A 17,061-nucleotide genomic window follows, 5' to 3' on the forward strand; every position below is an offset into this window, starting at 1 on the left:
AAATCTTCTTGTTTTGATCAAAGATATAATTTCATTCACTGTTGAAATCAGAAGGACAAATTGGTATAAAATAAAACAAAATAAGATTGTTTCCGTAGAATCCGATCTTTTTGGTTTCAGATTTTACTGTTTTCCCAAAAAATTTAATGATTTTGTTGGAAATACATTAAACTCAACAAATGACTGAGAATGAGGAGTGCCGAGTTTTGTTTGGCGATGGTAGTAATGCTGGTTAGCTTCACAAACGGTCAGTAATGTTTACACTAGAGCAGGTTTTCAATAAAATAAAATAATCTTTTGGATACCGTATATATACTCCAAAGTTTTATTATAATAATAAACTACAATTGCATAATTTGGTCATGAGGTCAATGGGGCAGTGTAGGCTTAAAATGAACATGGTAGGTTGAAGTAAGATACTTCTAATAAATTTGGTAGAATTTGTTTGCAGTCTTTTTATTGGGTGATAGCTGCATTTTAGTGAATTGATTATCAGGGACATGTATTCTTTGTTATATACGTCCCTGAAGTTATGAACTAATAGTTAAAAGTTGGCAGATAAAATATATTCTATGATATTGAGGTTGATGTCTTCATTATAGGAGATGTATCCAGTAAATTGCAGTATTATGAGTTTCTACAAATGTCAGATATTGAGCGTCGGACAAGACGGGGAGCGGATCCAAATCCTGCATCACATCTTCACCAATTTTGGTTCAAAGCATTTAATAGGTTTTGTACTTGAAGATTTGATTACTTTATCAATGTTTTTGGTTCAAAGCTGTGACAGTCAATCAGTCATATATATATATATTTCTTGGAATGCATCGTTTACTTGCAAAGAAAGCAAAGTTATAATTATCCTGAAAAACTTGCTCTGATCATGTTGATCATGATTTTATGAATTGTTTTTTACTTTATTCTTATCATAACAATCACTGTTTAAATTACTTTGGCAGCTAAAAATATGTATTTAAAATTACTTTTTCAGGAAATTGATAAATGTTGTTGAACATTAGCATGGTAATTACAAGGAACTCAAATTTCCTTATTAATTTTAAAAACTTCCTGATAAGGTATATAATATAAAACCATTTTATCATGTTCATACATTATATAAGGACTTAAGCTTCACCAGGAACTCCTTATTATATTTCAGGCATTTTCATTTAGTTCTTAAACAGTCCAATATTATAACTCAGGATTTTAAAGCTCGGACGCTGAGCAACCATTTGAAATATGAATTTTACGTTGCCAACTCAAACTTCCTCCAAGGCCATTTGTCAGGTAATAGCAACATGATGATTAATTTCCTGTTTATCTACAGTAAAACACAATTACAGCTAACATACTTATAATGAATTCACACTTACAGGGAATTGATTTTCATTCCCTGTAGTTTTAAAACATAACTTAATAGATATACATGTAATGAATTATGTTTCTAATAAACCAACATTGCTCATCCCTGGCACTTCACTATTAGCATGTTGTACTGTTATATGAATGAATGCTGTATACATAGATAAATGAAGTGAATTGTCTACTCTAACTTTCTAGTAAAGTGTAGATTTTTTTTTTAATTTCTGTTTGCTAATTGTTTCCTTTATTTGATTGTAATTATTTTAGATGATGACAGCTCACATGTTGAGGCTCATTGGGAGGGGGACATGTTATCAGCCAGTATAACGACAGCTGATGATATCATAGTACTGGAGGTACTGTTACACTTCATCATAATTAATTGTAGAAGCCATTTTATTTCGTGGAAAAGTACGGATGATCAGTATACACTACTTCATACCCACACTATCGAAAAGGGCAAGAGGACACAGAAGCTAACCCATGCTTATCTATCCCACCTTTGTTTCTGTGAAATAACATGGGAATAGTTCAAATCTGCACCATTATTTGATCTATCCCAGAGTGAAACCAAGTTGGGTTTATGGTCAGGGGGTCAAAACCTGTGGCTTTTTTAAATTAGATATATATATATGTCAAAAATCAATTTCAAGATGCATATATTTAGACTGTTGTGGTAGAGTGTTCAAATTAGTATGTAAACTAAGTGTTAGACACCAGATACCAGATCAGATTTCATTATAGAAAGTTTCTCGGATAATTTATCTGAATGCAAGATTTTGTGTACAGTGGGGACTTAAGTATCTCTTGAACTATCTTAATATGTTTGCCTTTAATTCATGATTATATATTATTAAAGTCCAAATCCTTTGTGTGATTTAGATATCCATAAGGATCAGAAACACTTGGCTAGTGAAGCTGTTCATTTTGATAATGAAACTAACTTTTTTTAGTGATCCTTCTTTCCTCATTTTGAAGTTTCTTTGTAATTACAGCCTTCATGGAGATTCTTGAAAGGTTCAGTGCAGAAAAGCAATGGTAGCATGATCATTTATAAAAAATCAGACATGGTATCTGACCCACAAAAGAAAGCTTTAGGATACAGGTAAGTTCATTCAGCACCATAACACATATACAGGACAGTTATTGTAAAAACATGGTGTATAGAAATAGGATATTTGACAATTTCAATACAAAGTATATTATTTTCAGAGTAAAATTTTGTGGTAACGATGCTGATATGTCCAGAGCAGCTGATGAGATTCCTTCAACACCTGAAAATATATTTTTAGAAAATTATTATACAGGTACTTGTAGCATTTCATAAGTTTTTAGTGTCCATTATTTTTGTGTTCTTTTATGAAACTGCAAAGTCTGACCAGATAAAATCTGTTTTGATTTTCTTTTAATTTTTCTAGTTTACAAGCATCGGAGATTAAAAAGAGAGCAAGATTTCCTAGGATCAAAGAAAATGTGTCGTCTTTTTGTTATTGCTGATTATAAATTTCATAAAAACATTGGAGGGAACAATAAACATACTACTGCCACATACATAGTAAGGAAATATGTCTATTACTGTAAACATACTACTGCTACATACATAGTAAGGAAGCCTGTCTATCACTGTAAACATACTACTGCTACATACATAGTAAGGAAACATGTCTATCACTGTAAACATACTACATACATAGTAAGGATACATGTCTATCACTGTAAACATACATGCTACATACATAGTAAGGAAACATGTCTATCACTGTAAGCATACTACTGCTACATACATAGTAAGGAAACATGTCTATCACTGTAAACATACTACATACATAGTAAGGAAACGTGTCTATCACTGTAAACATACTACTGCTACATACATAGTAAGGAAACCTGTCTATCACTGTAAACATACTCCTGCTACAAACATAGTAAGGAAACGTCAATCACTGTAAACATACTACTGCTACATACATAGTAAGGAAACATGTCTATCACTGTAAACATACTACTGCTACATAAATAGTAAGGAAACACGTCTATCACTGTAAACATACTACTGCTACATACATAGTAAGGAAACATGTCTATCACTGTATACATACTTCTGCTACATACATAGTAAGGAAACGTGTCTATCACTGTAAACATGCTACTGCTACATACATAGTAAGGAAACGTGTCTATCACTGTAAACATGCTACTGCTACATACATAGTAAGGAAACGTGTCTATCACTGTAAACATGCTACTGCTACATACATAGTAAGGAAACGTGTCTATCACTGTAAACATACTACTGCTACATACATAGTAAGGAAACGTGTCTATCACTGTAAACATACTACTGCTACATACATAGTAAGGAAACGTGTCTATCACTGTAAACATACTACTGCTACATACATAGTAAGGAAACTTGTCTATCCCTGTAATTATACTACTGCTACATACATAGTAAGGAAACATGTCTATCACTGTAAACATACTACTGCTACAGACATAGTAAGGAAACCTGTCTATCACTGTAAACATACTACTGCTACGTACATAGTAAGGAAACCTGTCTATCACTGTAAACATACTACTGCTACATACATAGTAAGGTAACATGTCTATCACTGTAAACATACTACGTACATAGTAAGGAAACCTGTCTATCACTGTAAACATACTACTGCTACATACATAGTAAGGAAACATGTCTATCACTGTAAACATACTACTGCTACATACATAGTAAGGAAACGTGTCTATCACTGTAAACATACTACTGCTACATACATAGTAAGGAAACATGTCTATCACTGTAAACATACTACTGCTACATACATAGTAAGGAAACATGTCTATCACTGTAAACATACTACATACATAGTAAGGATACATGTCTATCACTGTAAACATACATGCTACATACATAGTAAGGAAACATGTCTATCACTGTAAACATACTACTGCTACATACATAGTAAGGATACATGTCTATCACTGTAAACATACTCCTGCTACATACATAGTAAGGATACATGTCTATCACTGTAAACATACATAAATTAAGGCAATCAAAATTTAGTTCAATCATTCTCTTCAACTGATCGACCTATTATAATCTAGAGCACTAGAGATTTATCAACAGCATGAATGTTTATCATATATAAGCATGTGCATAAATTAGATTAAAGTATTTTTCATTTGACTTAATTACAGTAAAATTCTTTTATTACAACATGGATATAGTGAATTTACAGATGTAGTGAAGTTTTGGGGGATCCTCGGCATAATTTATTACAAATCCTTGTAAAATTTTATGTTGTGTAATGTAAGGAACTCTGATCTAGCGAATTTACAGGTCTAGAAAATTGATTTTTTTTTGTCCCATAGAAGTTAAAAATACAGTGTAATGAAATTTACATCTTTTATGATGAATTTTTAAAGATGTCAAAATGTAAAATATTGAACTAACATTATTTCTCAAGTACTTATACTACAAAGTTATTCATCAAAAAAACTTTAGATCTCCAGGGTACGTTTTATGTTAAATACTTCCCTGAACAGAATCTGTAGTCATACCTAAAGGAAAACATGTATAATATTTGTGAATTTGCTATACATGTACATGTATGTACTTTAACAAATTTGTTATATGGACTTGTGTATTTTATTAAATGCTAACACATGCTGACTTATTACTGAATAGACTGGATACTGAGATTACACACACTTGTTGTTTATTTTAAAGTGCTTCATTAACTATAAAGCTTTAGTCATTATGCTCTGTTATTTCTTTATCCAAAGATAGGTATAATGAATCGGGTAAACCAAATATTTATGAGAACCAGATGGCCAGATGAGAGTTCCAACATCCATGGATTAGGTTTTGAAATTGCTGAGGTAAGGCTTCATTGAATTCTCATGTTTTCATTATTTTCTGGTGAGATTGTAACTATACAGACCTAGTCAGGTATTGGTTAAGCTTGACCTTCAGCCTCGGTCAACCAATACCTGACCAGGTCCATATAGTCATGAGTAGACCTCATCAAAAGCTAATAATTGTATAGTATTGGAAGGGTATGGGGATATGGGTAAGAATCATCTATTTATATCATAATAGTGCAAATGTTTACATTATGGATGATATGCTATGGCTGCCAATTGCAAGTCAAAGAATAATTAAAACTCTGCTAAAAAATGATAAAACTCTGCTAGTTCAAGCTACCATAATCTATCAGGTTTTGACTTCCACATAGTGAAATTGCATTGCATTTTTAAGTGTAGAAGATCTTTACTTATCTAGTATTTTAGTGTCACATGGTTTTATTGGTACATTGTCAGTGAATAACATGTAAATAGGAAAAAAAGTTTGTTGCATTGTACAAAATTATGTGTTCTTGTTTACATTTCAGCTTGAAATCCATGAAAATTATACATACCAAGGAGTGCATTATAACAACCCAAATATAACCTGGAACACGACATACTTACTACAGGTAGCTAAGTACATGTATTACAGTTTGTGTCACTGTCATTTTTACTTGAATTTTTATTTAATGAAAAGCAGAATTGTATGAAGCTTTATAAAATTGGTCAGTATAGAATTCCTGCCTTTAATTATTACGGATCTGTCTAGCTCAACTATATTCATGTCTTGTTTTTATTTTGTTTTAGGTTTTCAGTCGTGGGACAGCCTTTAAGGACTACTGTCTAGCTTACCTGTACATTCATGTCTTGTTTTTATTTTGTTTTAGGTTTTCAGTCATGGGACAGCCTTTAAGGACTACTGTTTAGCTCACTTGTACATTCAAGTTTGTTTTTATTTTGTTTTAGGTTTTCAGTCGTGGAACAGCCTTTAAGGACTACTGTTTAGCTCACCTGTACATTCATATTTGTTTTTATTTTGTTTAAGGTTTTCAGTTGTGGGACAGCCTTTGAGGACTACTGTTTAGTTCACCTGTACATTCATGTCTTGTTTTTATTTTGTTTTAGGTTTTCAGTCGTGGGACAGCCTTTAAGGACTACTGTTTAGCTCACCTTTTCACTTATCACAGATTCTCTCGAGGAGTGCTTGGTCTTGCCTATATAGCAGGAAGGGGAAACAGTCAGCCAGGGGGCATATGTTCTACAGGCCCATCCCCTGGAAAAGGTAAACAGACATTTCAGTTCAAATATAAAAGTTATATCATGATTCTGCATATCTCCTATGTATCTATATATGTAGATAGAGGGTTTAAAGATGCAGTAAGCAAAAATTCATATTATCTTTGGCTGGGAAAGGAAAAGACATATTAATGCATTAAAAAATTCCACGTAACTTATTGAAATGTCAATATTTGTTGTCTTTGGAAAAAAAAATTAGTAAGAATTTTACCTGTTGGACCATTTATTTGTGTTTAGTATGGAATAACCTTTATGATATAAAGTTGTTTGTCTTTTTCCAAACTGTCTCATCTAGCCCAAGTCCTGATTGCAGGCAGTCTGGATCCCCCTTGTAATGTGGTCACTTGATTGTTTTATGCATGTGCTTTTGAAATTATTAGAATGTGGTGTTTCCAGTTTATTTTCCCTGAAATAAATTGTTAGTTTGCACATTTTTAATACCATTTGCCTTTATTGGTTTGCATATTGAGGTTAATTTTGTATGGTTTGGTTAATTGATCAGATACTGTACTTGCATTTTTATCTAGAAATAGATTATGTCATGGAATTGCTCTACATCAATTACATAATGTTTAGATGATACACAGCACACTTGTACAGCTAAATTGAAGGAGCATTGGTTACTATTCAAAGTCAATTTTGATTTTCACTTATGACATTGCATTCCCGTAGTGTTCAACTTTTGTAGCCTCAAAATAAAAATTTTGACTTAACGTTTTGACTTCCCCATCCATGTATTTGTGTTTTGAGTGCCAAAGCTTTCCACAAACCTTCAAGGAAAATACATGTGGAATGTAAAGATCTATTGTTGGTGAATTAACTTATTGAAAGTAGAATATACAAGAAGTCTTGTAGTTCTATAATAAGTCTTTCACATTTTCCAGGTGATTGAACAGTTAAAATTTTCAGGACAGGTCTATTCTATAGTCACTTTTATGTTGCATCTAGAGATGCATGTTTGATTACCTATGTTTCACCCTGCCAGGCATTTATACAAACACAGTCAAACCTCATTATTTAGAACTTGATGGGACTGAGAAAAAAACTTAGAGATATCCAAGGGTTTCAGATATTGAGGTTAAAATATGTAAAGAAAAATTGGTTCGGACTTTCCAGCTCACTTCAACATATCCATGGTACTTGAAATATTGATTTTTGAGATACCAAAGTTCAACTGTATATTGTTTGAGCTTTTTTAGAACTTTCAAACCCTTACATATGTTCCTGTATTATCTAGACTTAAGTATGTTTTATGGCGATGGGGCCTGGACAATAAAGGAACATAAGAATTTGAAAGTTCTAGCCCACTCTTGCCATTGAGCAGACAAAGTTGCAGAAAAGTGGCAATATGTATGCAACTTGGGCTTATTTTTGCATGCTAGTAAAATTTGTTTGGTAATCTTATGAGGCAACTTATACAAGTATACCTTATAATTTCTTGCTCCAACCCTTTTTACATAAATTTTAACTATAAGCTTATATGTTCTCAGTTTAAAGTTTGTTTTTCCTCTCAAAGTTAAGCCATTATTTTAGTCAAAAATAAAAATTATGCAAAAATTAAGATACTAGTATAGACTTCTTTCAAAAATCATTATCAGCAACTTGTTCCAAGTTGTATGGAATCTATTTTATACTTTATTTGCATTTCTATAAAGAAGTTATCTGTTGAATAATATACATGTATTTAATAATGAATTTCAATGCAATATATTTCATTTTATGCCCTCTCTTTCTTACTCTGTGTTTGTTCTGTAGTTTTCCGAACTCAAGGCTTTGACACAACATTTAACACAGGATGGAGCTCAGCTCAGAACAGTGAAGGGGACAGAGTTCTGTCCCTTGAGGCAGCACTTGTTATTGCTCATGGTAAAATAAAGAATTTAATGATTCAATTTCGTGATAGTATAGAAATATAAAAATCTACTCTATCACAATTTATTTATATAAAACATGGGAAAAAATTGCATATTTAAGAGATTGTAAAATCATGTACATGTATGATGTGTCTAAGTTCAAAAAGTGAAAATTTTAATTCATATGAACTGAAATATGTATATGGAGCCTATATGCCTATACATGTATATATAGATGTCTCAAAAAATATTCTGCTGACTGCTATATTATAAACCAGTTTTTACTCTTTAATTTTCCAGTGTTTTTTATATACTCGCTTATCAGAAAAATTGTAGGCATTTTCACCTACATTGGGTATTCATTCTTCTGTAAAACTTTTTTCTTCTTCTTTCATATTGACACAGAACTAGGTAAGTCTAACCATTGAAGATGTGTAAATAGTTATATTATTTGCTTTGAACAGATAAAAAAATTCATTGAAGTTGTGAGAGGACCAGTGAAGTTTCTGAATTTGTATCCAATCTGCTTAAAACAATATAATCCTTGAAATTTCTTTAAACATAATGTGATTTAACATGATGTATATTCATTAATGTGCAGTTTGTGTATACAATTTTGAGATAAATGTGCTTTCCTAATAATGACTGAGGTATGGTGTAGTGTTTTTCAAAGTGATTATTTAAGATGGTGATGTTCTTGACAATTTAGGACACAATTGGGGTAGTGAGCATGACCCTGACACACCCAGTTGTGCCCCGGGGGTAGAGCAAGGAGGGAGGTATCTCATGTATCCATATTCTGTAAGCGGGTATGAGCATAATAATCAAGTAAGTATCCCCAATTTTTAAATATTTATTACAATTCAAGAACTACATGATTTTAATTTTGCAATTCCTTTAGTTTTTGCACTTTTTTTTTTCTAGTAAATGAATTTAAAAGCGTGTAAGCATATAAGAGAACATGTATTTCATTTTAATTTTCCTTGTTTTGTTTCAGATTTTTTCATCCTGTAGTAAAAGATATATCTATAATGTCATTAAAACTAAAGGTCCTGGGTGCTTTACAGGTAAACACTGAATTTTTGTTTAGAGTGAAGTAGATAAATTTATCATATAGCTAATATCAGTTTTGAATTTCTTCTTGTGTGTATAATTCTTTACTTGTATGCCCTGAGGGGCCCCAAATTGGGATCAATAAATCTTATCTTATAGCTAATAAATAGTCTATGTTAAAAAACTACTAAAAGTCTAGAGAATTTTAGTGTTCAATATCTTGGCGTTTTATTGAACACTGAGTTGTATTACATATATGAGTATGCCCAAAACATTCCGAATACGAGCGTTCAATATCGAATGCCCCGTTGTAAACCAAAAATGTCGTCTGGTCAACCTCTCATAGGCAAATTTATGATAGGTAGTAGCAGCTAGGTAAGATATGTTTATTTCCATGCAAAATTGAATTTATTAATAATTTAGTGCATGTACCTATTAGCCTCAATAATACCTCAATAAGTAGACCATGATGTTTGGAAGGGTCGTTGGAATGATGTGATATTGAACACTTACAGGCCAGACGTTAATTTAAATACTGATACTGAAAATTTTTCTTGAGTTATTTAGTTGAAATAATTAATATACTGTAAATCAATTGGAGATGTTTTAGCTGTATAATAGAGGAATTATTGAACTTATTTTGGTGAATATTGGCACTCTTTGTCTGTACAAATGTACTGGCAAGCTTATGCATTTGTACAGTCAACTCATGATACTCACCAATATAAGTTCAATAACCCTATAATATTCATAATTGAAGTTATCAAAGATTATATGTGGTGTGGTATATTTACAGAATATAATGTTAATCATAAGTGGTTTGAATGTATGAATTATTGACAGTAACTTTGGGGCATACATTTTCAATGAAAACTACATGTATGTCTAAATACCATTATTCATGTATATGAATGTATTCCCTCATTATAAAGCAGTCCTATACATGCCCTATAAAGTGACTGGTGATTTCTATGTATATGATTTCAGAGAGTAATACTTTAACTGTGTGCGGTAATGGTCGGATGGAGGCCACGGAGGAGTGTGACGCAGGGTTTAACGGAGATAATTGCTGTACTTCCGATTGTAAATTACGTGCCGGGGCCATCTGTAGTCCGATGAACCATGAATGCTGTGATGATAAATGTAGTACTGCTCACAATCAAACAGTTTGTCATGCCCTGCCCGACAGTCTGGTCTCGTGTAAAGAGGATTCAAAGTGCAAGTATCCTTGAAAAGCAATGTTATCATTGCGTCCATACATGTAGTTAGAGGCAGCTACATTACTATTACACAGTACTTGGACAATACATGAATATTTTGTTAGGGTAAGGTGTGAGATTATAAGGTTGATGATAAAAACACTAAGTTCAAGATCCCCCAAAAGTTTCTGTTGTCTTACATAAAAAATTATTACACAAAAAGTGCACATTGTACGTGAGACTTTATTTTATTGGTATTTGAAATGATTTTTAGAAATATGAGTTATTTACAGTGTTAAAAATACTAGTATCTATTAAAAAATCAAATTTCAATCAACTTTCATCACATTTAGAATTAAGGGGGTCTTAATGAAAACTATGTGAATTAACTTTTGATCTCACCCCTAACAAGATTTGTCTTCATAATCGAGAAATTAATAAATCGCATTGATTTGATCAAGTCATTTCATTCTTTGTAATAATGATTATAGTAAACATATCTGTGAACAAAGTTTAAAAACTGAAACTCCTGTTAATCACAGAAATGTAACATTTCTCATGTGAACACACTTCTCTTATGAATATATCCAGTCAATGCATGCACTTAATCAAGTCCCAAATTTGTTTAAAATGAAGAATTCCTTATCTGGTGCCCAGTGGAGTAGATTTGACTTGTCCTGAGGCAGAGAATAAAGATGATGATGAGCCATGTGTGGACGGGTTTGTAGACAGTACCATATCTAGTCAATGTTCATCCTTTTGTATACTGTCCTTAACAATTTTCAGTTGAAATCATTGAAACTTCAGTTCTGGTTAATTTAACAGAATGAAAGTGAGTTTTACTAAGATTTACAATTTACATGAATTACAATGTACATGTTTTAAACAGTATGCACACATTTATTTTTTATGTGTTTTATAATGACTTTATTGCAGTGGAAAGTGTAAAAGTGGAGTTTGTCGTAATTTTTGTGAGTTACGTGACAAGGTGCCTTGCATATGTTCCAAAGGTACTTACAGTTCTGTAATTATTAGCAAATTCATTTGTGGTTCATTCTCCAGTATTTATGGCATCAAATTCAATAACTTTATAAGTTTGTGCATGACACCTAATCCCACCTCTGTTTTCAGAGGTCTTTGTTAGCTCTGCTCATCATTTGTATTGTTTAAATGGACATTTGAGAATGATCAACATCTTCATATTTCATGCAGATAACACTGCTAATTTTGTTGACCCATTTTCCCAGTTATTATTCCTTATAATGCCTTGCACACCTACAATGTATTATTCTGACATTGTAGAAAGTGGACATGCATGTCACCGCTGTTGTCAAGCAATAAATGACACGCAATGCCTGCCTGAACCCTCTCCCCCTACCCTTCCGGAGAACCTTCCCAATGGCCGGCCATGTTTCCATGGAGTGTGTGTGGATGTGAGTAGTCGGGATTGTGTAACATTGAAATCATGTACATGTAATTATCACAACCCCTACAACAGACAGATTAGGGAGAATCCAGCCATATAAAGCAGGGAATGAAATTATCACAACCCCTACAACAGACAGATTAGGGGAGAATCCAGCCATATAATGCAGGGAAATCAATGTAATTATCACAACCCCTACAATAGACAGATTAGGGGAGAATCCAGCCATATAAAGCAGGGAAATCAATGTAATTATCACAACCCCTACAATAGACAGATTAGGGGAGAATCCAGGGAATGTTGGAGTGGGTGTTCCTCAGATCCCTGTTTGCTTGAAATTTGTTTCACGGTGATCTGTTTTTTGCTCACCTCAACTAAGTTTGGGGGAGCTTATGTGATAACCTCCGTGTTGGTGTCCCAGGTTTAAGTTTTTGGTGTAGTACTTCTGTGCCCTACATTAATCAGAGATGCAAGGAAGATGCTTCAAGTGTGTTTCATTGTACCATTGAAGATTTCAGATGCCGCAATTTCAGCTAAGAAATGACCTGGTAAAGCTTTTAGGGCAGGTTAAGGTTTTTAGAGCAGGTTAAAGTAATGTTGAACAAACTTGCATGGATGATACATCTAAGGATGCACATTACCAGGCTTGCTTCGGATGCTGGATCTGACCTACATTTTTTGGATGAGTGACCAGGTTAAAGTTTTTGGAGCAGCTTTATTCTAAAGTAACTATAAGGCCTATGTCAACCAAACTTGCATAGATGATACATCTAAGGATGCACACTACTGGACTCCCTTCGGATGCTGGATCTGACCTACATTTCCATATGAGGGATCAGGGTAATTTTTTTGGAGCAGGTTCATTCTAAAGTAACTATTTGTTGCAGCTTGACCAAACTTGCATGGATGATACATCTAAGGATGCACACTACTTGATTTGCTTCAGATGCTGCATTTGACTTACATTATCCAGATTAGTGACCAGGTTAAGTTTTTGCGCAGGTCCATTACCAAGAAATTACAAGACCTACCTGAACCAAACTTGCATGAATGATGCATCGAGGGATAAACACTCAAACTTGCTTCAGATGCTGGATTTGAATTACATTTTCTGGATGAGTGACTAGTTTGAAGTTTTTGGATAGGTTCATTCGCAACTAACTCGCATTAACTGCAAGCCCTATCAGATCAAAATTGCATAAATGTTGCATCTTGGGATGTACACTACTAGATTATAAGATTAATGTGGGACTTTGCCTTACTTGAAGACAACATTTCTTGAGGTGGGCTCTGTAATCTCTGATTATACCTATGCTTAGCTCACATGAGACAAAGTCTGAAGTGAGCTTTTCTGATCAAAGATTGTCCGGCATTTGTCTGTCGTGTGTTGTCTGTAAACTTTTTCATATTTTCAACTTAATCTCAGGAACCACTGGACCAATTTCAACCAAACTTGCCACAAAGCATCCTTGGTTAATTTAGAGGTGATCAAAGTTTTTCACAAATGAAAGGCCACACCCTCTTTCAGGGGAGATAATTAAGAATTAGTGAAAATTTAATGTCATCTTTTAAAAATAATCTCGATAAAACTAAGTCAGAAAAATAAAACTTAAATGTAAAAGCTAGATTAGATAGTGTAGATTCAAGTTTATTCAAATCACGATCCCTGGGGCTTGGGTGGGGCCACAGTGGGTGATCAAACTTTTACATAGGAATATATAGGAAAAATCTGTAAAATTCTTTTAAAGCCATGATTAGTAATATAGATATGGAAGCTTCTTCAGTTATTAAAGATTCAAGTTTGTTCAGATCTTCTATTACATATTACACATGTAAATAACAGACATGTTATAATGAAAAACCATGTTAAGATACAGTAAAAATAATACATACATACATGTATGTTAATATGTTAATTTCAGTTAAAGAGAAAAAAATGATCATTCTTTAAGATATTGTTTGGTCTATTACAGGGTGTGTGTGAAAAACAGAAGAATCATATTGTTCAGAGGCTATTCAGCATTATTGATACTATTACTGTTGATCAGTTTGGTAAGTTGACTTGGTGATTGCTGGGGACATCATTTAATTGTGAAGATCAAGTCATAATTCATTCAATACCTAATTTTTTGTTCACCATACTTTAACACTTGTATTTAACAAAAAGTTCCACATTAGAAATGCTATAAAGTTAGATATGGATGATATACATTGTATCGTAGTAAATGTTGAAGAACAGATGTACCTAGTAAGTACTGAGATTTGGACATCCTTGTTTGTTTTCTCTTTTTAGTTGAGTTTATGAAAAGAAATATTGTTGGTACCATTCTTGTGTTCTCTTTGTTACTGTGGATTCCTGCCAGCTGTACATTTAGTTATTTTGTAAGTATTACCAAATTAATGAATTAATCAAATTAATAAGAAGTATTTTGAGCTAAAAAATAGTGTTTAAAATAATTTTCATGTCATGATGTGTATTTAAATGTATGTCAATTTGACATGTATTTACACGTGTTCAGGAATACAAATTTCTTCGAAAATTAAACTTGTGAAGAATTACGTTTTAAGGTCACCTGAGTCACTCGAGTGACCTATTGCTATCTGTTTGTGTCCATCGTCGTGCGTTGTCCATCATGCATCAGGTGTTAACATTTGAACATTTTCATCTTCTTCTTTGGAACCACTGAATCAACTTCAACCAATTTTAGCATAGAACATCTATGAGTGAAGGGGAACAAAAATTATGAATTTCATGATCCCTGCCCCCCATAGGGTCTGAGGGGTGGTTATAAAACCATCAAAATTTATGCAATCTTTGAAATTCTTCTTCTTTACTTCTGGACATCAAGCAGTTGCCATGACTGTAATAAGCATTGAGCCCTCTACCAAAATTTTGAAATTCATGCCCCAAGGGTCAAGGGGTTCTGGTGCTAGGATGGGGCTATATTGATAATTTATTAATATTAATAATTTCATGTCCCCTGTATATTTAGCAGATAAACTAGGTGTGTGTTAATGCTGAGCAAGGGTGCCTCTACCAAAATTAATAATTTCATGGCCTCTGTATATTTTGCAGATAAAATAGGGGTGTGGTAATGATGAGCTAGGGTGCCTTTTCCAAAATTATGAATTTCATGGCCCCTGGGTATGGGGTTCTGGTGTTAGGACAGGGCTCTTGTGCTTATACAGTGAAATTGCATTAATTCTTTGAAAATCTACTTTTCTGCTCCAGTGAATCAAGGAAAAAAATCAATTGCATGATTATGATGAGCAAGGATGCCTCCCAAAATTGAATTTCTTGGCCTCCAGGGTCAGGGGTTTGGTGGTGGTGAGGGCTCCATGAATTATATAGTGAAAATGCATTATTTCTTCTCTGCTCCTGGGTATTAAAGTAAAAATAAACTAAGTGCATGGTATGGTAAGAAATGGTGCCTCTTCTGAAATTGTAAATTTCTTGGCCCCAGGGTCATGGATTCTGTTTAGGGTAGGACTCTATTGATCATATATAATGATAATGCATAAATTCTTTAAGAAATTTCTTCTCTGTCCCTGTTTAACAAACATACAAAGTGCTTGGTTATGATAAGCAAGGGTGACTCTACCAGAATCTCGAAATTCATGGCCCCTGGGTCAGGGGTTCTGGTGTTAGGGCAGGGCTCTAATGATGATATAGTTAAAATTCATAAATTCTTTAAAAATTTTCTCCTCTGTCTTTTTGTATTTGTAGTAGACAAACTGATTGCACAGATGTGCAATGATGCCTCTTCCTAAAATATATAATTCGTGGCCTTTGGGTTAGAGGTTTTTGTGGTGGGAGGGGCTTTATCCATTATATAGTGAAAATGCATTAGTGTGTTGGCACTGACAAGTACAATCACAAATAGATATGCTTAATGATTTGTTATTGAGTTCTACACTAACTATTTTGCTGATTCCTGATCATCATATTCTTTTGATTTTAAGCAATATATCTTCATCTATCTGTTTTTGTGTTATTTTATACTTCAATGGATCCTTTGCAGTGTTGTATTACACTCAGGTGATCATTAACGCCCTTGGACCTCTTGTAATATTTCATGAGGACTTTAACTCAATATCATATAATTATAGCACTCAATATGCAACTGTCTGGAAAAAAATAATTCACCTACCCTCTGTTAAATAGAAAAGGTATTAAATAGGTGTGCATTGTATTTCTAAATCAGTAAGATACATACATACATGTATATGTAATGGACATTTTCATTAATTCACAGGACAAAAAGAGAGAAAAAAGATTACGACATGGAAGATGGAAAAGTCGTTCAGTAAGTTATTCCTTGATGATTTATCATGAACTAGCATAGATTTTTTGTTATAACTAGATAAATCAGTTATTATTAACAACGAATTCATAGTCAAAAGGTTTACACCGTATGCACTATTGGATCTTTTATTTTTGTTTTGTTGGGTAACACAAAACAATCTTTTAAACATATACATGAACAAGGATGGAAACCGTTAGAGGCAAGATTTGAAGAAGTTTGTATCTGAATTTAAAATCATTAGACTGATATTATTTAAATATTCAATACAGAGATACACCTTACTAATGGACTATCTAGAGGCAGAAGGGCAGAAAATCAAGCAAGCCGGAAGTTTTCGTGTAAAACACTTTGGTGGAAGTGTGATCCGCCACACTGGGTTCCGTCCAGGACACATGTACCTAACTCAGTCCAACTTCACCAAAGAAGTCTTACAGTACGCAGATGACTTAAAGGAATCCGCAGTCTAAAAATGTCAGATGTGAAGAGTGTATTACCTATATCTTTCAAATGTGTGTGATAGTCTATAACCAAAAGTGCATTATTTTGTATCTAATTCTCAGTCAATTCATACTTGTATTTACAATGGCTTTATTTTTTATGTTACAGTTTTTATATTGTGATGGGAACAAGTATATTTGTATATGTTTTGCACAGAAAGTGCATTTATTGATCAACTTAAATCCAGATTTTATGTATTTTTATGTTTTAAA

At 33.1% G+C, this 17,061-nt stretch overlaps 1 protein-coding gene across 1 annotated transcript; it reads left to right on the forward strand.

The window, feature by feature from the left end:
* The first annotated feature begins 129 nt into the window (after window positions 1–129).
* Window positions 130–17,061, forward strand: LOC133174118 (ADAM 17-like protease). Its single transcript, XM_061309158.1, has 23 exons — window positions 130–247; window positions 603–732; window positions 1,160–1,287; window positions 1,630–1,718; window positions 2,358–2,467; window positions 2,575–2,669; window positions 2,781–2,917; window positions 5,155–5,250; window positions 5,763–5,846; window positions 6,343–6,499; window positions 6,809–6,844; window positions 8,269–8,379; window positions 8,772–8,777; window positions 9,076–9,194; window positions 9,364–9,433; window positions 10,407–10,641; window positions 11,276–11,338; window positions 11,555–11,628; window positions 11,921–12,051; window positions 14,018–14,096; window positions 14,338–14,426; window positions 16,301–16,351; window positions 16,621–17,061. The coding sequence occupies exons 1-23, from the start codon at window positions 190–192 to the stop codon at window positions 16,816–16,818; spliced, it is 2,346 nt and encodes a 781-aa protein (XP_061165142.1). The 5' UTR covers window positions 130–189; the 3' UTR covers window positions 16,819–17,061.

The sequence above is a fragment of the Saccostrea echinata genome, unplaced genomic scaffold (genome assembly GCF_033153115.1).
Source record: "Saccostrea echinata isolate AGI-Se365-2 ecotype Australia unplaced genomic scaffold, CSIRO_AGI_Sech_v1 ptg000057l, whole genome shotgun sequence".
Classification (NCBI taxonomy): domain Eukaryota; kingdom Metazoa; phylum Mollusca; class Bivalvia; order Ostreida; family Ostreidae; genus Saccostrea; species Saccostrea echinata.

Bases quoted from the DNA above. Each gene is read 5' to 3' on its own strand.
- LOC133174118 (XM_061309158.1), top strand. From the start codon at position 190: ATGAGGAGTGCCGAGTTTTGTTTGGCGATGGTAGTAATGCTGGTTAGC. The intron at 733-1,159 runs GTTTTGTACTTG...ATTATATTTCAG, and splicing joins TGGTTCAAAGCATTTAATAG to GCATTTTCATTTAGTTCTTA. The intron at 12,052-14,017 runs GTGAGTAGTCGG...GGTCTATTACAG, and splicing joins TCCATGGAGTGTGTGTGGAT to GGTGTGTGTGAAAAACAGAA.